The sequence below is a fragment of the Suricata suricatta genome, chromosome 6 (genome assembly GCF_006229205.1).
Source record: "Suricata suricatta isolate VVHF042 chromosome 6, meerkat_22Aug2017_6uvM2_HiC, whole genome shotgun sequence".
Lineage (NCBI taxonomy): Eukaryota > Metazoa > Chordata > Mammalia > Carnivora > Herpestidae > Suricata > Suricata suricatta.
The window spans coordinates 101,892,804-101,918,569 of NC_043705.1; the positions used below are offsets into that span (position 1 = coordinate 101,892,804).

At 38.7% G+C, this 25,766-nt stretch overlaps 1 protein-coding gene across 2 annotated transcripts in view; it reads right to left on the reverse strand.

Annotated features, from left to right (window-relative positions):
* SGCD (sarcoglycan delta) overlaps positions 1 to 25,766 on the reverse strand; it is a 380,420-nt gene that overhangs the window by 187,738 nt on the left and 166,916 nt on the right. For both annotated transcript variants that reach the window (XM_029942964.1, XM_029942962.1), the window contains exon 3: positions 21,216 to 21,317. In XM_029942964.1, coding sequence (XP_029798824.1) covers positions 21,216 to 21,317 — 102 coding nt within the window. The remainder of the gene's footprint in view (positions 1 to 21,215; positions 21,318 to 25,766) is intronic.

Below are 25,766 nucleotides of genomic sequence, written 5' to 3' on the forward strand. Positions count from 1 at the left end.
AGCCACTATGGAAGTTTTTCAAAAAATTAAAAGTAGAGGGGCGCCTGGGGGACTTAGTTGGTTAAGCATCCAACTGTATCTCAGGTCATGATCTCATAGTTTCTGAGTTCAAATTCTATATAGGGCTCTCTGTTGTCAGTGCAGAGCCCACTTCAGATCCTTCTGTCTCCCTCTCTCTCTGACTCTTCCCCTCTAATGCTCTCTTTTCTCTCTCAAAAATAAACATTAAAATAAACTAAAAGTACAAATATTATCTACCACTTTTACTTGTAGGTATTTATAAAAAAAATGAAAACAAAAGTTCAAAGATATATATGAATCCCTATGTTCACTGAAGCATTATTTATGCTAGCCAAAATAGGAAACTAACCTAAGTGTCTATTGATCGATGAACAGATAAAGAAGATGAGGTATAATATTTACAATGGAAAACTACGCAGCTATAAAAAAGAACAATGTCTTGCCATTTATAACAATATGGATAAGACTTGAGGGCATTGTGGTAAGGAAAGTAATACCATATGACTCACTTACATGTGCAAAGTAGGAAACAAAGCAAATAAACAAAATTCATAGATATTGAGAATAAACTAGCTACCAGAAACAAGGGTGGTTGGGGATAGTTGAAGTGAAGGGGATCAAGAGGTATAAACTTCGAGTTATAAATAAGTCATAGGGATGTAACATAGTACACAAGGACCATAATACAGTAATATTGTGTTGCATACTTGAAAGTTGCTGGGAGTGTATAAATTTTAAAAGTTCTTCCCACAGGAAAGGAAGTTGTAACTTTGTAACAAATGATATCCAGACTTACTGTGGTCATTATTTTGCAAGGTACATGTATGTTCAATCAAAATGGCACACACATGAAACTCATGTTGTATGTCAATTATAATTCAATAAAAAAGAAGATTTAAACCAGGCACCATCTGGATGTCCTCTTTGGAGAAGTGTCTATTCAGGTCTTCTGCCCATTTCTTCACTGGATCATTCATTTTTCGCGTATGGAGTTTAGTGAGCTCCTTGTATATTTTGGATACTAGCCCTTTATCTGATATGCCATTTGCCACTATCTTTTCCCATTCTGTCGGTTGCCTGTTAGTTTTTTTGATTGTTTCCTTTGCATTGCAGAAGTTTTTATCTTGATGAGGTCCCAGTAGTTTATTTTTGTTCTTGATTCTCTTGCCTCTGGGGATGTGTTGAGGAAGAAATTGCTGCGATTGAGGTCTAGGAGGCTATTTCCTGCTTTCATCTCTAGGGTTTTTATGGTTTCCTGTCTCACATTCAGATCCTTTATCCATTTTGAGTTTATTTTGTGCATGGTGTCAGAAAGTGGTCTCCAAAGAGGACATCCAGATGGCCAACAGACACATGAAACGATGCTCAGCATCACTCATCATCAGGGAAATACAAATCAAAACCACTCTGAGATACCATCTCACACCAGTCAGAGTGGTTAAAATGAACAAATCAAGAGAATATAGATGCTGGCGAGGATGTGGAGAGATGGGCACCCTCTTACACTGTTGGTGGCAATGTAAACTGGTGCAGCCGCTCTGGAAAACAGTGTGGAGGCTACTCAAAAAACTATCGATAGAACTCCCCTATGACCCAGCAATAGCACTGCTAGGGATTTACCCAGGGGATACAGAAGTGCTGATTCATAGGAGCACATGTACCCCAATTTTCATAGCAGCACTTTCTACAATAGCCAAATCATGGAAAGAGCCTACATGTCCATCACCTGATGAATGAATCAAGAAGATGTGGGATATATATACAATGGAGTTCTATATGGCAATGAGAAAGAATGAAATATGGCCGTTTGTAGCAAAGTGGATGGACCTCGAGGGTGTCATGCTAAGTGAAATAAGTCAGGCAGAGAAGGACAGATACCATATGCTTGCCTTCATAGGTCTAACAGGAGAGACCTGGCAGGGGACCATGGGGAGAGGAAGGGGGAAAGAGAGCGGGGGAGAGTGAAGGACATAGATCAAGGGAGACTACTGAATATTGAAAAGGAACCATGGACTGAAGGGGGAGGGGGAGGGAGGGAGAGGGCTGATGGTCATGGTGGGGGGCACTTGTGGGGAGAAGCACTGGGTGTTATATGGAAACCAATTTGACAATAAACTATTAAAAAAAACAGGCACCAAAATATAATTGATGTGACATTCCAAAGTAAGATTTCAGAGCAGAATAGGCAGAATTGATGGAGGAAATATCCAAGAACACCATTAGTTGTTTCAAGAAGATACAAAGGTCAAGGGAGTAGAAGAGAGGGCATTTGCAAAAAGATAGTTTTGGAGGGGCTGCTACTTTGTAAATCTCAAGTTCAATGATAAGAGGCTTGAATGAATCCCATCCAAGATCTTGCCATGGGTGTCCTATCACAAGAGGGATGTGGAGCACATTGGAGGTTGAAGAGAGCCGCTACTACAGAATGAGTGTGTGGTCTCCGAATCTGTCAGGGAAAGGATGTAGATTATTTTTCAGAAATAAGACATCAGCCAAGTGGGAGAGAGAGCTGTCCTGGTGATATCAGAAGCCCTACCCAAGCGGACTTTCTCAGAGACAAGAGGTTTCTGTGTGGAATGGAAGGGGGATGAAATACCCTGTCCAGGAATGGAATGCTTTGTCTATTATTTTCATAGGGCTTGTAAGAGATGCATTGTACTTCCAAGACTGAGAAGCTAAAAAGAATCCATAAAATGCCTCCCAAGGGAAGAAGTCAGCTAACAATCTACTATTTCCAGAGGGCACAAGGTCACTCAGACAAGGAATAACTGTCTCACACTGTACCACCACAACTACCCCAAGTAAGTTCTAAAACTATAGCCAGTAGCTAGCAAATCGCAAAGCGAGAGTAGACACCTTCTCCTTCTCCCCAGAGTAGGAAGCTGTCAACAAAGGCTATCTGGAGAAGACAACCTGAATTCTGAATGTGGTTTAAAGAATTGATAAATACCTTAGATGAAGTATTTAATATTTCTGAACTGAGCCTGTATTTGTCTCTTAAAATACCAATACAATGTTTATAATTTTTAAATGAGCAGAAAATCCACTAGGAATTGGCCAAGTTTTCATGGAGAGAGAAGACAACACCACCCCTAACTGATGTTTCAAAGGAATAGTGAGGACAAAAATAAAGTTGTATTTTAATTATGAGTTATGCTTCTTTAACAGATCAGTTACGTATTTGTTCAACAGAGATTTGTCAAGTGCCAAGTACTGTGATAGACAAATGAATACAATGGTGAATAAATCCTACAATAGGACTGTTGCCTCCAAGGAGCTCATAGAGCAGAAGGATGGGATGGAGGCTGCCTTGAAATAACCTGTTCTCCAAGGCAGATTGATACTGAGATAGAAAACATACTTTGGGATAGTTCATATCTGGATGTGAATTCCAACTGCTCCACATTCCGGCTGGAGAGAATTACCTAATCATTTTGTGCTCTAGCTTTCGCCTATAAAATGAAGATCAAATGATCTACCTTTAAAGACTGCCAAGAGGATTTAAGGAAAATGTATAGGAAGTACATATGGCTAGTAATCCTTTAGAATCAAACAGATAAAATAATGGATATTGCTATTAAATATCCCCATCATAAAAGTTAAAACGCAAGGTTTAGCAGAAAAGTATTCTTCCCAAATCACTTGTGTCTCACTACTCATCTATCTTACACTCTCTAAAAAGTCCCACTCAACCAGCTGTAATATTTTTATTTTCTGAACTTTTATTGTATAAATAATCAGTACCATATAATCTAGGATTTAATCATCTCATTTCCTATGCTTTAATTGTCTTCTTGCACACAGTCTTATCTCCCAAATTATATTGTAAGAGCTCAATGAAGGCAGAGCAGGCAATAACATTTTGGAACATTTGCTAGAATACTGTAGATCTTCAACAAATAGAATTAAACAGAAAGGACTTGAGTTTTGAGATTTGTCAGTGTGTGAAAATGCAGGCTATTCAGAGCTCCCACTGCAAACACAAACACAAACAAGACAGTCATTTTAATCTCCTCTTAAACTGGCGAACACTCTCATGGCCAAAGCAGAAACTCTTCTTGATACCTGCAAATCACCTTCTTACTGAAGGGAAACTACTTTTGGTATCGAGGTGGGTTCCATACATTACAAAGACAAGTAGGCAGAGAACAAACTTTCTCAAACAATTCTTCAAGTTGAATTTCAACATGGAATCTTATTGAGTCTGCCGATGGCATTTTGAAAAGAATTTCATTAAATGTTGCTAACATGTCATAAGCTCCCTTAAATGGAAGGGTAATGGCTCATAACATTTGTAAGCTTTTTAATTTCATGGAATATGAGCAGCATAATCAGGACCTATTAAAGTCAATCAACTGTGCCAAGTGGGGCTACCTACCTTTGCTTTTGTTTCTATTTTTCCTTGTGGGTACACCCCGTGAACCAGGAGGCAATAGCCCAGTATCGTTCTTTAAGGCTAACATTGGTGTGTAATATTCTCAACAACCTCTGATGAAACTATCACAGCAGCATTGGTATGTATGGATTGGGCAGACACCTCTCAGGAAATGGCTCTTGGCTTCTGGGAAAGAGAGATTTCCCTTTCCATTTGCTTCAGCTCAGAGAGTGCAATTTTGGTAAGATTCAAAATCAGTCATCTGACCAATGTAAGTGGAATTACATGGAAATGAATATAAGGAACCTTATTTATATTTTCAATGACAATGGTAGCCAAACTACTAATCTTTTAAGACCTACCTCCAGGTTTTCATCTACCATGAAGCTTTTAATTATAATAGTGCCTATTTATAGGGCTTAAGTGCCAGGAAGTGCTCTAAGCACTCTGTCTTCTAATTTTCAAAACAACTGTATGATACTATAGTTACTTGATATTATGGAGAGAGAAATTAAAGCTCGAGACATCAGGTATTTTGGCCCAAGTTACAAAGTAGGGAGTAGCGGAGCCAAGCTTCAAACTTCAATTTACTCTGGCTTTAAATCACATGTACACAATCACTCTGTTGTACTGCCTTCAGAATCACCAGGTTTCAAGACTTTCCATGGGTATGGAGATAGCCAGAGAGAGAGAGAGCATTTCCACGTAGGGACTAGAGGGGAGCAGGTAAGGTGATAATCCAGACTGGCTGAAGGCTACAGAATCAAAGAGGGAGAACTCATCTACCACAGTCAAAGAATGTATACATCAAAATTGGAGCAGAACTGAGTGATTCTAATGAACAAGCTCAGGCCAAGTCCAGAACAGAAGGATGATTTAGACGTGAGGGAAGTTGAGAGCGATTCAGAAATGGAGCAGAGGCTGAGCTAGGGCAAGCAGGGTGAGCCTAAGGCTGAACACACAGAAAGGTTGGTTACGCCAACACTGAACACATGGGAAAGTCAATGTTCCACTTCTGTGCAATGCTAGTGTAGTGTGGGGCACACCAGATGGCTCAATGGAGGTAAGTAGGACCAGACAAGTTCATCATGTAAACATTCACTGTAAAAAAAAAAAAAAAAACCAGAATGATGGACGGGTAGATGGTGTCCAAATACAATTTGTGTCTGCATTTAATTACCAATTATACAAAAGATTAGGAAAACATTCATGTATTGTCTATGTGGCCATTAATGACTACTGGACCAAGAAAATATAGAAATTAAAAGTGTACATTCTTATACTGACTGCCATGCACACCCACTATAATACCTGAAGGAGATGAAAGATACGTGTTCATCTTAAAAGAAGAAGAAAATTTTATCCAAAAACACTTACTGTGGAGGCACCTGGATGGCTCAGTTGGTCAAGTGCCCAACTTTGGCTCAGGTCATGGTCATATGGTTTGTGGATTCAAGCCCAACATGGGATTTTGTGCTGACAGTGCAGAGCCTGCTTAGGATTCTCTGCTCCCCTGTACCCTCCTTGTGCGTGATTGCATGCGTGCTCTCTCTCAAAAATAAACAAACATTACAGGGGAAAAAAACCCTCAAAAACACTTCCTGCACTGTAGGGGTACTATACCAAGTATGTCAGTTTGGGTTGATAAGAAATGAAAAAATAGTTTGAGGCATAAGAGTGGTAGTGGGATCTTGTACATATTATATTTGAGGAACTTGCAAGAGAAGTTGAATTTATAATGAAGAAGATAGAATCCTATCTCCAAAGGGGTTCCTAGAGGTAACCCTAAGACATCCATCACATATAATAATTCTCTCCTATCAATCTATGATGCTACTGGCTATTTGATGAAATGGAAGAATCGATAACATAGTCACTCATATTTTCTTAACTCAGAGTTAAGAAAGGCCAGATCTTTGGAAATTTGAACTATCTAGAAATCTTTATAACTTCATATTTGTTTCATTTTGATGGGCTCAGAATGAAGAACCAGTAACTTATAGTCTAAGGTTCTGGATAAAATCAGAGCTACAGAACCTAAGATATTGAGAATATCATGGCATCTTTCCAGAGTCAGACCTAATCAGCACATAGATCCTTGCTGATTTCTAAATAGATATTGTAATAACATTTGAACAGAAGGCATAGCCAGGGAAAAGTAATGGTGTAGTGGGAGACTGGTGCTTTGGGGGAAAATAATGGCTTTTGAAGGAAGCTGTGACTACGTGAGAAAAGCCTATAGAATAGAGGCCATCTGAAGGGGACTAAGAAAAGGCCAGGCAGCAGTTGGCAGCAAAAGGAAATAAGACACTCTCCTTTTCATGCAACTGGCAAGGTTCCTGTATGTTTCTCTGGGTTGGAGGAGGGAAAGCAGGTCAGGTAATAGCACAGTCTTACATCTAAGTACCATTTACCATCACGGTAGTATGCATCACATTTGAGAATATGGGTGGTCGTAGCAACATGGGTTGGAATGTCGGAGGTGTGTTCTCCCTTAATCCTTGTCTTTACTCATTTCTAAAGAGAGAATCAAGATGATGGGTTCCTTCTAAGGTCACTATAAGGAATAAATGAGATAATTTTACATTAGAACTGTGGCCATTAGCTACTACAACATGAGGGCCTAAACACATTATTTAGATTCAAAATCATACATTTATGAACAATTACTATGGGCAGAAATCTCTGCTAGGTGATTTTGTACCTATTGGTTTGCTTAATCTCCAGAACAGCAAGTCTTTTAATAAGTATTAAAGTTGCAGATATTCAATATTAAAAGAACACAGTGAATCCTTGCAGATCTTAGCAACACTAAAATTTTCTAACCACTCTCAAATTCCAGGTAGCAATTTGTGAGTTCCTCAAGAAAATAATACTCTAGACATCTGTAGAGTCTTTTATTCCTCTACTTAGCCTAGCCTCAATGGTTTTCTTGGCCTTGAGTTTATTGTGTAAGGTTGTGGACATGAAGCCATGAACACTATACTTTGTGGTGGTGGTCAGGACTTTTCAAGGATGATTTTTAAGTAGATGCACTTTTTGCCACATGAGCCAACATTAAAAATCAAAACAAGGTCACTTGACCATATATACAATCAACACTGCTGGATCTCACACCATAATGAGGTCAGCTAGGGTTATAGGAACCCCGACATAAAAAGTTCCCACTACTTCACCCACAGAAAGGGGGTCATTGTCTTGTACAATGCAGCTGGCACTGGCCACCTTTATATACTGACTCTGATGTAATGTCAAATTCGGGCTTCGTTTGATTCAACTTCTTCCTGTATCTCCCTAACCAGAGTGTTGCTTAGATAGGATGAAAGAAACCTTTTGTGACGCGGTGAACTCTTTGTGGCGATAGTCAAAAGTGCAAAGAGGAAACTCACATGGGAAGACAAGAAAAACATGACTGAGACTGTTAAGAAATAAATGAAAAACCTCGATTAACAACAGAAGTGAGAAACAAACATTGCAATTATATATCCATCCAATGATATGAGTACTCATGTATTTCTCAACTATTAATGTGGGTGCTACTTAAGGATAATTCAGCTTTTCATAACATTCCTCACATATTTCTTAACTGTCGGAGCCTTAACAGAGTGCTAAAACCAATCTACACAGTTTGAAATTGGAAAACTGCAATTATGGAATATCTGTACTTATCTATTACTGTAGAGTTGCCACACTTTATTTCCAGGACTCTGATGTTACAAAATGAAAGCTGTGTCTCACCAGGTAGAGAGAAATCTGTTTCTGCACAAAGCAAGGGGAGAAAACAGAGTAGTCTACTTATCTCATTTTTTTCCTACATGGTGTTTTTATTTTTTAAATCAGTCTCTTGCTTCCTCTTCCTCTCTCTCCAAAATGCAACAAGTACGTCTGCAAAATATTTATTAGTCTTAAAAGCCTCATTTACTTTGTGGACCATTTGGTATTTGCCTAGAGGCAGAATCACTGCTGATAAAAACAGAATCATTCATGGAAATGGAACGTCCTGCACTCATAATTTAGGCAACTGCCATTTGAAACATCACTGGTGATAATTTCCAGAGCACTGCATCAAAAAGGCTATCCTCAGCTGCTGATGGGGACCACAAAGTCAAAGTAAGAGAAGTGGTTGCTTGTATCGTCATATTGCAAAGAGGCATTTCTTTTCAGCCTTGGAAATTATATCTTCTGAAAAATTATCACCATTTATGACAAGTGAACAATTTTTTAAAAATTAAGACTAATAGTGCAACACACCCACGGCAATTATAAAGTGCTGGGTATGACAAAAGTTGTCAGGAGAGGAATATGTTTTGATTGAAGCCATTTTTTTAAGGTGATATTTTTGCCAACCCTTTAAGAGTGAAGAACAATAAAACTTTACAAATGTATTAACACATCCTTCTTCCTTAAAGTTAGCTCCTGTCTCCATCATACTCCCCAAATACTGAGCAGATATCATTGGTTAAGAGATGCCACCTAGCTCAAGTAGGACTCTTTCTACCATGAAAGGGACATAAACCAAACCACAGTAGACTGTGGTGTGCACTCTTCCCTCTTAAATGTTATTGATGAGCTAAGCACGAAGCAGCCTGCACTGAATAGTCATTATTGGCAGCGGGGATGTTTGTGAAACCAGGAGTGGGACAGTGCTGCTGATGCAGAGAAGCTCAAAGACTTGAAAGGCTGGAAGGACTAATTTTATTCTCTTAAACTTTCCTGTCTGTAACACACAGCGCTGCTCTTGGGAGTTTGCATTAGCCTGTGGGAGGCAGGAATCCAGACTCAGAGCAGGGCCACACTGCAAAGTAGGGGAAGAGGGGCTTTTAGTACCTTTCACACCACTTTGACTCCTTCCACCTTGTTGGCCCCACTTGCCCGTGGCTTCATGCCACACAGCCGTTCATGTCCTTTTCTAAGGTCCTATATAAGAGAACTTGTCTTTGTCTCTCTACCTGAGATAAGACGTTTTTATAGAATCTTTGAGCCAGAAATATCCTAAGAGAACATTCATTCATTTATTAAAACACACCCGCCCACCCAAGCACCCCGCCCCCGACACAATCACACAGCATGCTTTATTTCCCTGTGACCTGCACTAGTCTAGAAACAGGGATACAGAGGTAAACAAAGCATAGAATAAATTATAATACTGAAAGTTTACATAGTGCTCTACCAAGGCACTATTCCATAAGCAGAAAGATTTACATAATTATGTAAAAGAAATGAACTCTTATGATCCTGTAATACGCTTATAAGGTAGTGCTATTCCTATGCCCCTTTTATACATGAGGAAAATAAAGCACAGAAAAAGTCAAGGAAATTGCTCAAGAGTCAAGGTTTTATTTCAGGAAGGTGGTGGTCCAGAGCTTGCTCTTAAATATCCCTTAGTAAGTATCTTTTGATGTCTCTGCCATCATGAAAATTATAGAGTAATAGTAGAAGCAAAGAGGTAAGTATATAAATATATATATAATTATATAACATAAATATATAAACATATAATTATATATTAGGATATATATAATATAAAGATAGGAATAGGTATACCTGTGTAATTTATATGATAATAAAGTGAGGAAAACAAAGCTAGTAGGTAAGGGATATATTCCTGACGGAGCGATCAAGGAAGGTGTCCATGAGAAAGCGCCCTTTGAGTGGAGACCTAGATGAACAAAGGCCAGGTTTTGTCCAGTCTGGTAGTTCTCAGACTGGTGTGTGGAACCCTCCTGGCATGTAGGCATCATGTGGCTGGTGACAAGGACACTGGGTAAGAAAACAGGCTGCGGAGCTCCAGCCATGGTACCAACACAGCAGCTGAGCTTCCATCTTGTCTGGGCACTGAGGTCTCAGATAAATTTGGCTTAAAAAAGGATTCCATGAGTTAAAAAAATTATAGAAAACCACTGATCGTGCCCAACCTCGAGCTCACACATAAAGAATTGAGGGCTTGCTGCCGAGTAGCAGGACAGTAACAAGAACATTCAGATTTCTTAACTTGGAATCTAGTGTACTTTCTAGAACACTGAACTCCCAGCCTTAACTCCCCTTCCTACCCAGGACATCATATAATCTCTGGAGGGTAAACTAGACGGTTTCATCCAACAGGCTGTGTCTCTCTCTTTCAAAACTCCAGAGTCAAACTCCAGGCTCAGCACGAAGAAGTACATGGCTGCTCTAGTGGGTCTCACGTATTTTATTACACTGTCTCCACCTCTGCCTTCTATTTGAATTTCTATTTTTCCTGAGCTTACCCATTAAAGCTGTTGTTACTATATTACTGTAAATAGTTATGGCTACCTCAAATCCTTGTGGAAGTCGCACGTGTGTGGGGAGGAGTATTTGCAGTGGGGCATTGGCGCAAATACATTTCTTTGAATAAATGGGATCTGCATGGTGGACCTGTGGGCATCAAAACAGCCAATAAGAAAGAACTGGGGGGCAGCCTCCCTGACCAATGACCCCCACATCATACAATCAGATGTTCTTAGCCTCATGTGAAGTTTGGAACTACTTCTCCTAAAACTGGTCGTTATAGTTCTAAGGGAGATTTGACCAAAGCCCTCAGTAACTTTTATATTTCCAGCATGACCTTCATTTAAGAAAAGTACACACAGTCAATTGCTCCCGAATTACAGGAGGATCATGAAACCTATCGGCCCATTTTAATTCCATAGCAACCAAAAACCTCTGAGTAACTATCTCTGCTTCCCAGGATAAACAAACAAACCAACCATAGTATTAAGCGTTGATCTATTCAAGACTGTTTGCCTGACTTTAAAAAAAAAATGAGTAAGCAGCTGGTTCACACTATTGTCCACAACAAATTACAACACACAAAAAGAGAGATACATTTCAGGAGCAGCAATCAGCTTCCCAGTGCAGATGGGCTTATAGATGACCCTTCCATCTTTTAATAATCTCCATAATTTATGTGTGAACAAAGAAATGCAAAGATGCCTTATGCACCCCCTCTGACTTAGTACAAATCACTTTTATTTACTCGGGCAATACTTCATGGTCCAGTTAACTTCTTAATTAAAGACAGCAAGATGCTCATGTTCCATGCAAGTGGCATGGAAAATACTGTTTTATGTGCAATATGTTCAGCTGGGAGTTGAAGCTGTTTTGCTTGCTGAGGAGAAGCCGCTCCAGCCTTCATTTGGTTTTTCCACTAACCAGAGACATAGCTCTTTTTTGTAACAACTAAATTGTAACGGAGCCTCTTCAGACAGAGCTTGTACTTGTCTGCCATCCCACATTCTGCCCCCCCCCCCTTTTCGTCTCATGCAGAGAATGCTAAGTCCAAAATTTCAACTTTCTTTCCCCAATCTGCCTCCTTCCCAGTAATGCTCCGTAGTGATGAGAGAATAGAGACAAAAAGAAGGTGTGATCTAGGAGACTCAGAGAAGGGGTGAGTGGCTGCCGAAGGCCAGAGGCTCAGCCTCCAGAAGCTCTAATGCTGCGCTCCCTTGCTGCTGCACTTGCATATGATTTCAAAATCCGCAGGAGCCAGACTGCTGGGAGAAAACGGGGTGCAAAATAGAAGCACCCCCAAAAAAGTAAGCAACAGTGAGTCATGCATGACTAAGGATCTTAAGAAGCCAACCTAATTTCTGAACTCTGCACAGCAAGGTTCCTACATTCTCTAGTCCATAAACCAGAGGCTTCACCCTCAAGGGACCTCAGAGATCCATCATATAAATGAAGGGCTTAAGCAGTTTGGGTATGAGGCAATACGGCCTGGTGGGGACTGTGGCAAACCAGAGAACAAATGCCCATCTGAAGAAGGCAAGTTCTACTCAATTTCAGCCCTTAGAAATATCAAATCACTCTGCCAGAATTTTTTAAATTAGAATCAGAAAATGTAGATTTTTAAAACAATGTGAAATCTTCAAATATTTAAAATTAGAAAAATTCATATTAAGAGAAAAAATATTGTGTGAGGCAAGTAAACCAGATCTGTGGGCTGGATTTACGGTGCGACCTCCGTCATAAGTTTTCATACCAACAGCTCACTTAATAGTTGACAAAACGGGTCACTGAAGTTACTTCATTAACCCTCACAGTAGATTTCTGAAATAGAGAATATCATCTCAGTGATTATATCGGCCATAATTAAGCCTGGTCTTATTGCATTATCCTCTGTTGTTTCCAGTTTCTTCCTTCTTTCCTCCCTTCCTCCTTCTCTCCCTTCCTTTCTTTCTTTTAAAGCTTTTAAATTCCCTCAGGCACTTAACATACCTTGTAGGAAATTATTCCCTGTGAGAGGGTAATGGCCACACATCACTCAACTTTTTGTATTGAACAGTGTCATGAGAAAATAATTTACCATAAAAACAGCATGTTGATATGGAAGAAGCCTTTAATTCTTAATTTTTATGACTGTGACTTGGTAGAACTTGGTTGCATCCTACCTCCTTTCTGAGCCTTTGGACCCCGTCTGTTAAATGTAGTGAAGGTCTAGCTGACCTCCCAAGGGCTTTCAACTTCCAGCCTAGATAGATCTTGGAAATTCCAGCGGGTGGAATAGCTAAATTCACATCATACTAAAATCAGAATGAATTTAAAAAACTCATCTTTCCATAAAACAAAGAGATGACATATCCAAATGTAAAAGTCCACAGCGAGAATGACCAGCTCAGACTTTCAAGGAGAATGCAGTATTTTCTCAACTTTCATGCATATTGACAAAGTTGGATATCCTCAAAGCCCATTTTATATGTGGAATTCAGACTTTCATATGAGCCAACACTTGGCTGGTTTTTGTACGGCACTGGTGTGTGTGTTTTAATATTTGAATATTTATTACACTGGGCTCTTTATAGATCATAAAATGAGTGGAAATGTCATTACCGGATCAATTTTTAAGGTAATTGATATATGCTATAAAAATATTTTTTCCAGAAAGATTGAACAAAGAAAATATAAGGACTGTGCCAGTAATAAAACTATTTAAGCAGAAGATGAGAAACAAATGAACACTAGAAAAGTATAATTCACTGAAAGAAAAAAATTAAAATTAAAAGCTATTTAACAGGAAATGGATTTCCTTAGAGGGAAATGAGTTTGTCATTCAGATGACATTCAAGAAGAGGAAGAAAGACCATCTGGTTCAGAGCAGGTGAAAATATCAGGAGATATGTGGGCCACATGATGATGCTGATAGTGAAAATTACTGTCATTGTCATGGTCATCATCATTGTCATCATTAGCATCAAAAGGAGGTGAGAGCAGGAGTAACCATTTCTAGAACATTCACTTCATGTCAAGTTCTGTATTAAGCACTTTACAAACATTATCTTACTTATAATCACCAGGATGTCAGCATTAATACCAATTTTATAAGCAATAAAACAAGAATTTGCCAAAGTTCCCAAAGATCACTCCTCTGTCAAATGGTAGCACTTGCTGCCATCCAACTTCAACAATATAGCATGGGTTTAACCACGGTGTGATACTGTCTCTTGATACAGGCAACTTTTAAGAACTCCATTTAGTTGTGTTATCATAATTCTACACACAGGTTTTAGTAAGTGAGGACATCTTAAAAATATGTGAGTTGCTATAGAATAAGGTAATTTCAAAGACATATATCTCAAGTGATATATGATAATTTCCTCCTTTATTCTCTTAAAGTAAATTAATTTTTTTTAATCCCTCCTCCAACTTCCTTTTCTACCTCTCCACTCTTAAACTTCTAAATTCCATATAGCATTTAGCTGGGGCCCCTATTCCCATCCCAAGTATAGTTTGAAGTGAGTATAGAAATAAACTCACTTGCAATTTTCCCATTGCTATAGACCTGGAATAACGTACTTATAATAGTAGCTACCCATTATAGCTAGTTTCCCTTCCCTTGTCACTTCACGTGAAGTTATTATAAAAACACCATCTAGTTGCGTCATTACACAAGATGAGAAGTTTCTCCAAAGTAGGGATCTGCCACTTTTATCCAGATTGATTCTTTGTGGTTAAAGGTTTCCTTAGTATTCATTCATTCATTCATTCATTCATTCAACCTATCCACTAGTAGTACTGGCCAAAATTGTGTTGTTGCATTTAGCAATTAAAAAGAAGCCTATCAAACTCAACACCCAAAAAACAATCCAGTGAAGGAATGAGCAAAAAATATGAACATACACTTTTCCAAAGACATCCAGATGGCTAAGAGACACGTGAAAATATGCTCAACCTCACTAATTATCAGAAAAATACACATCAAAACCACAATGAGTAACCACCTCACACCTGTCAGAATGGCTAAAATTAACAACTCAGGTGACAATAAATGTTGGGGAGCATGTGGAGAAAGTGTAGCCACTGTTGGTAGGAATGCACTGTTGGTAGGAATGCTAACTGGTGTAGCCACTCTGGAGGACAGTATGGAAATTCCTAAAAAAGTAGCACTACCCCACTACCCAGTAACTGTACTACTAGGTATTTATTCAAGGATACAAATATGCTTATTCGAAGGGGCACACTTACCCCAAAAGCCAGTACTATTAGCATAGAGCAGCACTATCAATAAGAGCCAAAGTAAGGAAAGAGCCCGAATGTCCACTGAATTATGAATGGATAAAGAATATGTGGTATACATGTACACAATGGAATAGTACTTGGTTATCAAAAAGAATAGTCTTGCCATTTCCACTTGTGTGGGTGGAACTAGAATATATTATGCTAAGCAAAACAAGCAGGGCAGAGAAAGACAAATATATGATTTCACTCCTATCTGGAATTTAAGATACAGATGAACACGGGGAAGGGAAGGAAAATTAAGATAAAACAGAGAGGGTGGCAAACTATTGGAGACTCTTGAATACAGAGAACAAACTAAGAGAAAAACTAAGGGTTGCTAGAGGGGAGGTAGGTGAGGGGAATGGGTTAAATGGGGGATGGGTACTAAGGAAGGCATTTGTTGAGATGAGCACTGGGTGTTATATGTAAGTGATGAATCAATAGATTCTACTCCTGAAATAATTTTTACACTATAGGTTAACTAACATAGATTTAAATAAAATTAAAAAACAAAGGACTATTATGTTGAAATGGGGATTTAAACACAGAAGTTTCTTGGCATTATATCCCTAACTTTACAAAATTCTGTGCTAATGCATTCAAGTAGTATTTCTAGAGAAAGACTGATCTTTGGATGTCATAATAGAATAGTTAACTTAGTGTGTGTCCTTTTCAATCTGTTTTCTGAGCAGCATGGTACTTACAGAAGCTATGTATCCATGTGGCTAATGCTAGCATGTCCCAGGACTTCCATTTAATTCCCAGATGGAAGTTTTTGCAGGGATGAACATTTTCTCACTAATTTATCTTCCAAAGTGATTGGTATCACACTAATCAACTTGTAGTGAATTTACAGGGTTGCAACCTTCAATGATGATCAGTTACAGTACTGAACAATATGTGGATTGCTTAATCAATCCCAATTCCTTTCAGATCAATGAAACACAAAACCAGAATGAAATATTGCTTCATTAGTTATCCTCACTTAGAGGGGTTGAGTAATCCTGTTCAACAGGGCACTAATCTCTTTCCAATGGGAAGAAGAAATAAAGGCATCTGTGACCTACAGAGAAAATGATACCTCAGATACTTCTGAGAAGAGCCTTCCATAAGTGGTCACAAGCAATGGTCAAGTGCATCAGAAAAAAAAAACAATAAGCTGAAATTGCCAGAATGGAGAAGGGAAGTTGCTATAAGTGAAGTCCATGTGAGTACCCTGCAAGGTTATGACTCATTAAGTTCGGCAAAGTCTATTGGCTGCCTGTCCAATAGTCCTTCTCCACATTCTTTGCTACTAGAACCCCAATTCTGTTCAGCTGGCAGTTACTCCCGTGCTTGAAAGAAGGGGAGCCCTATAGATTAAGTCACCAGCTTCTGATATTGTTCTTCTGCCTTTGATCCAGCATATTGGGTTTTACTTTTTGTAAAAATCTACAGAGATACCAATACCACATTGGCTGCCATGCTGAGTGTGTTATTCTCTAGTCCCTTCTCAGTGCTCTGATGTCATCCGGAAAGGAAATATTCAAGGTCAATGCCCTGAGCTACTTCCATTATCTCTCCCCAGCCAAACCAACACAAAGCAACTGCTGGCAAGCAAGTGAGAGCGCGCACGTGCACACACCCGTGCGCACACACCCACACACACATTCTTCCTTAAGTTGGATATTAAATAAATGGTTGAAAGATCTTGATAAGGTGATGTGAACGATGTATTCTTAAAATCATTCAGATACACAAATTGTATGATTCCATTTAAGTAAAGTTCTAAGAAATGCAAAGTAATGTGCAGGACAGAAAGCATATTAGTGGTTGGTTGAGGGACTAGAAAGGGGTATGGGAGAAACTCTTAGGGGTGACAGATATATTATCTTCATTGTGGTGATGGCTTCATGTGTTATTTTCATATGCATAAACACTTCAACATACATACTTTGAATAGGGATAGTTTATTCTGTATCAATTATGCCTCAAAAAAAGCTCTTAAACTATTAAAAATTATTTAGATACAGAAAATTTACTGTTAATATATTATTTGGAGAAAAAAGGTCCAAAAGGGTATGCAAAATATGGTTTTATTTAAAAATATACTTGTAGGGGCGCCTGGGTGGCTCAGTCGGTTAAGCCTCCGGCTTCGGCTCAGGTCAGATCTCACGTTCGTGGGTTCGAGCCCCGCATCGGGCTCGTGCTGACAGCTAGCTCAGAGCCTGGAGCCTGCTTCCGGTTCTGTGTCTCCTTCTCTCTCTGCCCCTCCCCCTCTCATGCTTTGTCTCTCTCTGTATCAAAAATAAATAAAACATTAAAAAAATTAAAAAAATATATACTTGTAGGAAATGCCTAAAAATGTACACTAAACTGATGTTTTTTTTTTTTTTAATGTTGATTCATTTATTTTTGAGAGAGACAGAAAGCACAAATGAGGGGGTGGCACAGAAAGAGCAGGAGAGAGAGGGAATCCCAAGAAGGCTCTGCACCTTCAATAAGGAGCCCAATGTGGGGCTCGAACCCAGAGACCATGAGATCATGACCTGAGCTGAAGTCTGGCACTTAGGTGACTGAGTCACTCAGGCACCTTGGTTTGCAAAACTATTAAGAGTACTCCAAGGTAGATTTAAGTGATTATTTTTAATGATTTATTATTCAATTTTACAAAAATCTACTGAGCACATTAAGTGCTGGAAATAGCAGGGTTAGGGAATATAGTGGGGAAAATCTGCACAATCTCCTGCTCTTTCAAATTTATATTCTTAAGCAAGCAAGAATGTCAAACGGTGACAGTTACAAGGGGGAAAAAAACCCGAGGGTGATGTTTTACATATGACATTATACTAAATACGGAAGGTCTTCCTAAACTGGCAACATGTGAACTGTGACCAAGATGGCCAGAAGGAGCCTTCTGTGAAAAACATCCAGGAGAGAATTTTCTAGGCCTTCATGAGGAGTCAGGAGTTTATTCCAGGTGCAATGGCAACTTGTTGGAGAATCCTTTGCACAGAGGTGGAGAGACTTGACATTTTGAAAATCCCACTTTGGCTACAATGTGGATGGGAGGCTGAGAGAGAGAGGCAGCAGAGAGAGGCGGCCATTGCAACAATGCAGGTGAGAGAGGATAGGATGGGGCGGAACAGGCGGGTGGCGGGTAGCGTGTGAGGGAGAAGAGTGACGGATTTGGGCACCGTTTCAGCAAGAGCTCACGAATTCACGGGCAGATTTTATTATACATGCATATCAGTAGGACTTTCTTTTCTTCAGTGAGAAGATATTTATTCTGATGCCAGAAACATAGAAGCTAAAGAGCTGTACTTACTATTTACTTTTTGGAAGGAGAATACTTTCTTAAAACAATGAAAAATAGTCAATTCTGATACTCTATTTTCCTTAAGTGGTGATGTGAAAGCATGGAATTTAGCTCACTGAATTTTTCAATATTAAAATAAGACTTTTGAGATTATCATTATGTTTCTTAAACATTTAGTCAAGTGTATTGTTGAATTGGGATCATAGGGCCATTGATTTCCAGATACTCTGGCTGCGTATTTGCAAAAAGTTCAATCCCTGCACGTGGGCCTCAGAGATGTACCTGTACCCCTTTCGAGTCTTCTGAAACACACTTAGCAATTCCTTTATATGACTCTAATTCTATAGCAAGGAAACTTATGTCAGGATATTTCATGTAAAAAATCAATTATTCTACTCAGATCTTAAAATCTGCTCTCTTGGGGATCCTGGGTGGCTCAATTGGTTGAGCATCTGACTTTGGCTCAGGTCATGATCTCACAGTTTGTGAATTTGAGCCCCACACCAGACTCTGTGCTAATAGCTCAGATCTCGGAGCCTGCTTTGGATTCTGTGTCTCCCTCTTTCTCTCTGCCTTCCCCCTTCTCATGCTCTCTCAAAAAATAAGATAAAACATTTAAAAAACTAAAAAAAAGAAAAACTAAACTGCTCTCTTGTATCACATGTTGCTTAGCCAGACCATTTGTATATTTATAGAAGTATCACTAATATATGTTTGAAGGCTTGGGAAGCTATAGCTTACAGGCTCTTTTTTGGTGGCCCTCAAGGTAAAAACATTGTTTATATTTGTAAAGAGTTGTAAAAAAGAAAAAAATTAGAAGTCTAAAATATTTACTATCTGGCCCTTTACCAAAAAAGGGGTTGACACCAGGAGAAGGAAATTATAAGTCAAAGTAGTGAGTTAAAAAGTTTAATCCAGAATAAGAAGACATGGTGTGTGTGTGTGTGTGTCTCCACATAGACACAAACACAATAAAATATTTTGCAGCCATAAAAAGAATGAGATCATGCCATTTGCAATAACATAGAAGGACTTAGAGGGTATTTTGCTTAGTGAAGTAAGTCAGACGAGAAAGACAAATACCATATGATTTCACTCACATGTGAAATCTAAAAAAGAAACCAAATGATTAAACAAACTAACAACAACAACAACAACAACAACAGAGAAAAACAAATCAGACCTATAAATACAGAGAACAACTCTGTTTGCCAGAAAGTTGGTGAGTTGAGATGGGCAAAAGGCATGAAAAGAATTGGGAGATCTAGGCTTCCAGTTACAGAATGAATAAAATACAGGAATAAAAGCCACGGCACAAACAATATAGTCAATGATATTCTAATAATGTTGTATGGTGTCAAACGGTAGTTACACTTGTAGTGAACATAGGATAATGCGTACACTTGTTGAATCGCTATGTTGTACACCTGAAACTAATGTGTCGCCAATACTCAAAAAAATTTAATACAGATAAGGTTAATCTAAAGTACAACTAATAACTCAAAAGATAATTTAACTAACCAACTTGCCAGGCTGGGAGAAATAAATACAGATCGAAGCAATGCTTCTAAGAGTGATTTCTTAAATGCTGGAAATTCAGTCTCCATTCAGCTCAACACAGAATCATCACTCAACCCTCCTTATTATAATCTTATCTGATGATTCCTTCTAGGATCTAATTTCTTCAAAGATGATAGATACATTTACATTACTCTTCATCCTTTAGTGCTAACCCAGTGCGCTATGAGTTCCAGTTAAATTTTATATTCACTGGTTGGGTGGCTGAACTGATTTGCTCATTTTGATAATTTTAACATCGTGGCTCCCCCACTTTACTAGGCACACAAGGAAATAAACTTACTGGCAATTCGGTAGTTGCATCCAGTTTAATAGAATTTAGTAGTTTAGACAGCATTCAGATAAAAGTACCCACTGCATAAAGTTGCTGAATTTCATTAATTATGCCCATCGATGCACACTATGCAAATAACACTGTGGGGAACCTTCCCATTACCCTTTGCTTGCAGGTGGACATGAACCAATCCCAGAAGAGCAAATGCATTAACACTCCTTTTCAGAGAGCAAATTCCACCACCCCACCAAAAACAAAACAAAACAAAACAAAAAAACAACAAAAGGAACAAAAGAAACAACCAACTGAAAAAAAAACCCTCAAAACCAAAAATTAATACTGAAAGAATTGCTTAATAAAAGCAAACTATCTAGATATCGCTTCTATCATGACAAAAATAAGGAATGAGAGGAGAAGCTTGAGTAGGAGACTCTGGTTAATAGAGAAATTTGGAATTGGAATTTGATTTCCTGCGTTGACGTCCTTGCTCTATTACTTCGTAGTGTGTGGCTTTGAACACAGTACCTCCCCAAGGCTCAATTTTTTAATCTGTAAAATTGAGACAATGGTAATTGCCCACCCGGTGGACCAATCTGTGGATTAAATTAGGTAACGGTAATGCATGCAAGGCAGCAAAGCACATGGAACAGAGTCCAGAATCTCGAGTAATTAATACCATTTCAGAGCACAGTTGTTGATATATTGAATTGATATTCCAACCCACCTTGGCTACCTTGTCCAAATTCTTAATAAAAAACAAAATTCTAGTTCTATAGTTCTGTGTTTCCAAAGATAGCATTTAAAGCACTTGGCAATTTAAAAAATGACAGCAATGCTTTCGTGATATGTATAGTACTTAGAGCACATCTACATTTATTTTCTTGGCTTATTTGCAGCAGAATTCTAGAAAAGTTCATTAACAGAGGATACTGCTCTCTTTTTAACAGGCATAGGGAAAGGCTCAGAGGTCATCAAAGTGTTTACAGCACCACAGCAATGATTACGTACGCTTAGGACTTCAGATATGAGCATATCTCACTACCGACATGACCATTCCCTCCTGCAATCTATACTCTGTTGAGAGCTGATGATACGTATCCCCAGATTTAGATTCCAGAAGAACAACCATTCCTTTTCCTTGAGCAGAAACTTACCGGTCGGGACTGGATTTCTTTGGCATAGAGAGGTTGCAAGAACTCAGAGTCTCCTTCTAGTTTTAGACCTTTGTCTGTGATTCTCAAGTTCCCCATTCCATCCTGAAATAGAAGCACAGAGATAACATAGAAAATGCAATTAGCCAATATTTCAAAAAAAACCTGAGGCTTTCAAAACCTGAAACAAAGTTATTGCTTTTTAAAATTTTTTTGAGATGGTGGAATGAGAGGCGGTCCAATAAAATACTAGGAAGTATTGTTCAATGCAATTATGCATATTACCACTTTTGCTCACTTATTCTGAGAAAATTCTATTCCAAGCAATCTGTAATACCCCCTAGTCATTTACTAGCACAGATGAAGGAAGCCCTTTTGCTAGGAATTGCAGAAATAGCAGAGCCAGGAGGTGAGTGGGAAAGGAGAAAAAGGTAATTCCCCAGGTTAAAGTAAAAGGCTCAGTTCCCAAAACTTCATGCAGAAATTGTTAACTTATAGCCTGATGGTCAAATCTAGTTTCTGGATACGGTATGTTTTGCTCACAAAATATTTAAGAAGTCAAATTAGTTACTAACACTTTCACCAGTATTTTATTATGGAAATATAAAAATATATACAAAAATAGAAATTATAAATGGTACACACTGTGTACCTGTCATTTTTCTTCAACAATGATCCATTTATGGCTATTGTTACTTACTTTACCCACCATACCCATCTCATTTGGTTAAATATAACCATAATACCATCACTACCACCATCACAACAAAAAATAAATAAATAAAATCATTAATGTCATCTAATGCCCAGTGTCAATGTTCAAGCTTCATTCATTTTAATCGTCTCTCCTTAGATTTGCTTATTTGGATCAAGTTCCATACTATAAGTGGTTGATACATGAAATACTAGGTCATCTCCTAAAAGTCTCTTTGTTAGTTTCTCTGTCACACATCTATACACATATCCATACTTCATTTGATAAACAAAACATATCACTTTTGTAATAGCATTGCCCAGAGTTTATGTTTTGTTGAGCACTCCCATAATTTCATACAATGTGTTCTTCTGTCCTCTATATTACCTGTGAATTGGTATTTAGATCAAGAGGCTTGAGAAGATTCAAGCTCAGGTTTATAGGAAGAACAGATGCTAAGAAATGGAATATATTAGTATTCTATTGCCACCATCACAAATAACCATGAACTCTGTGGCTTAACATGACACAAATGTATTTTACAATTCTGTATATGTCTGACCCAGGATGCAAAGGGTGAAAATCAAGGTGCCAGCAGGCCTGTTGCTCTCCTTCCTGGAGGCTTTAAGGGAGAATACAGTTCTTGATGTTTTCTAGGTACTTGAGGCTGCCCACAATTCTGGGCTCATGGCCTCTTTCAAAGCCTGTAGTTAACTGGATTAATCTGCCTCATGTTTAATTCTGACCGTGAATCTTCCACCTCCCTCTTCCAGTTTAAAAAAAAAATTTAATGTTTTTTTTCTTTATTCTTAAGAGACAGAGAGAAACAATGCTAGCAGGGGAGGGTCAGAGAGAGAGGGAGACACAGAATCTGAAGCAGGCTCCAGGCTCTGAGCTAGCTGTCAGCACAGGGCCCGAAGCGGGGCTCAAACCCACAAACTGTGAGATCATGACCTGAGCTGAAGCCAGATGCTTAACTGCCACCCAGGTGCTCCTCCCTCTTCCACTTTCAAAGACTTGGTAATTTCATTGAGCACAACTGGATAATTCAGGACAATCTCTTCATTTTAAAGTCACCTGATTAGCAACCATAATTCTATCCATAATGTTTATTCTCCTTTGCCATGCAATGTGACATATTCAGGGGTTCTGAGATTGGGACAATAACATCTTTGAACTGGAGGACATTTTTCTTTCCACTATGTGCTCTGTCAGGAAGCATACAATGTCTTCTCCTATGATGTCATCAGCCACTGGTGATCTTTGCCTAGGAGATCTATTATTTCACTAGAGATTTCAAATTGGTCATAAAATAATTCTATTAGTTCTTCATTTATTAGCTGGAATATTCTATCAAGAAAAAGTGCATTTCATCAACTGTTGCCCTAAATTATAGTTTACAAAAATCTGAAAGGTGCTTGATTTTCCCTCCTTTATTTATTGATAAAGATAACCAATTAATGTTTCTTCTTTTTCTAAGTACCATTATGGGTATTTTTTATTTGTTTCATTCCAGTGTAGTTTTTATTGTTATTGAAGTTCTAACTGTGCTACACTTGCTCAGCGGGAACCTCTTCAAGTTGGCCCGTAAGTCCTTTTAAGATGACCCAGGACTGTTTGATGGCCTTTTTGCTTCTGGTATGACAAAATGATCTATGGTTATTTCATAGGACATCCTGTCCCAGACCTGGAACCACCATTTCTAGTAAGAACACTTGTGGTAGCTTTTTGTGGTAGGTAGAATTTAGAGACCACAAACTGAGAGCCTTGGGTGCTCGCTGATCTGGATTGACAGAGCTAGGAAAGAAGTTCTATATATGTTTTTTAAAAATAGGATACACCATGAATTCCCATTAAGCTTCAGTTCAAATTTAGGACTTGAATGTTTCCTTTAGTTTCATGCATCTAACAATGTTCTTACCTTTCTTCCATACCAAAATCTGTGTTCTGAATAATACCAAAATGATTACTCATTTGATTTAACTCACAATACATAGAGCCACTACTATACTAACATTATGATTAAGCAAGACAATTTAAAAGGTGTCTTAAAAAAGCTTTAGAGCACATACTCTTAGGCAGGTACAGTCAAATGACTGGATTTCAAACCCACTTGAAATAATTCCATTCTGTATGGTTAGGTTATGCCACCAACTTGCTATCTAGTCGGGTTTAATTGTTTCCTTCCCCACCACCTCTCAAATCTTCATGGCTGTTTTAAAGTTCAATTTTATGTTACAGTTTTGTGAACTGTTTGGATGGCACTAAAGTCAAATCTACAAAACAGGCATTACTCAAAGAAGTCTAGCGTGTTTGTCTTTGCACCATGTTTTCTCCTTACAGTAGATGTGTATCTGTCAGTGTTCTCTAGGGAAACAGAACCGGGTGTGTGTGTGTGTGTGTGTGTGTGTGTGTGCGCGCGCGCACACACTTATTCATTTTAAAGAACTGGCTTGAGCAACTGTGGGGGGGTGGCAAGTCTCAAGGCCTGCAGTTAGCAAGCTGGAGACATACACACACACACACACACACACACACACACACACACACACTTTTTAAAAATGTATTCCTACTTTTTCCCAAACACATTTGTAAATCAAAACATTTGAATAAAAATTCCAGGGTTTCAGTGTCTGTAAAGCCACGAGCCCTGGGAAATCTAAGCCTGCCTTTTCACACGGCCACCACTGGGTAGAGTAGCTGCTACCCTAGGCTACACCAGGGACCGTATACTCTCCAGTTCACCAGTTCGCACCCAGCCTATTTCATGGAGTTACATTTTCTCAGATTCCTCAAGTTTCTCTCGAGTCTACTATTTCTTCCCCCTGGCACTGCCATGTGGTCTGTCCATCAATCTATTCAGGACAGAAAGCACATAGAGGGGTATTGAATGACCATGTGGGAAATGGGCACTTTTCCCCATCCCTCCTTCATAGCAGCACTTCAGCCTGTGGATGAGAACAGATTTTTCAGGTCAATATTATCCTTTCATGGATAGAATACCCTCTGTATATTTCTATTTTTGGTACTCGTGGGGACAGCTCTGCCAAAAGGGCCCCAGACTGGGCATTCAAACCCAGTGTGAGAGGCAATGAGCTGGAGGGTATGTTCATATCACACTAGCAGCAGGTAAAATCCACACAACGAAAGAAAAAAAGAAAAAATAATATGCACCCATTCTGCCCCCCCCCTCAAGTATACGTCAATTATCTTGTTTTGGTTTATTCTTGATGAGTTTTGTTAGTTGAAGAAACAGACCTTTTCATAGAAACACATGCTAAACCTGACATCTATAAACGGACTAAACTGGTTTGTTTGGGTGATGTGTGTTAAATAAGAACTGCTAAACATTCTTATATAGATTATATTTGGGGTAATTAGCAAGTGTATTTCAAATGAAATCTATCTCCCTCTCCTCTTATAAATCTACTATCCTTAACATTTATTGGTAACTTACTATGTGCTTATTACTATACTCTGTGCTTTTCATGCTTTATTTCATTTTTCTTAACCGTTGCTTCTTGAATTTAATCATAAGGAAATAAATGTACAAATGCAAAATTATTCGGCTATTTACTGAGTTGCCCATCACCTTGCCAGTTATGAGAAAAAATTTAAACTTAAAAACCAAAATTTCATGTTAAAAGGATAACTGAATATGACATAATAGAATCAGATATACCTCCTGTCGAGGAATATTTAAGAATATTGGCCATGGGCACCCTCTTACACTGTTGGTGGCAATGTAAACTGGTGCAGCTGCTCTGGAAAACAGTGTGGAGGTTCCTCAAAAAACTATCCATAGAACTCCCTTATGACCCAGCAATAGCATTGCTGGGGATTTACCCAAGAGAGACAGA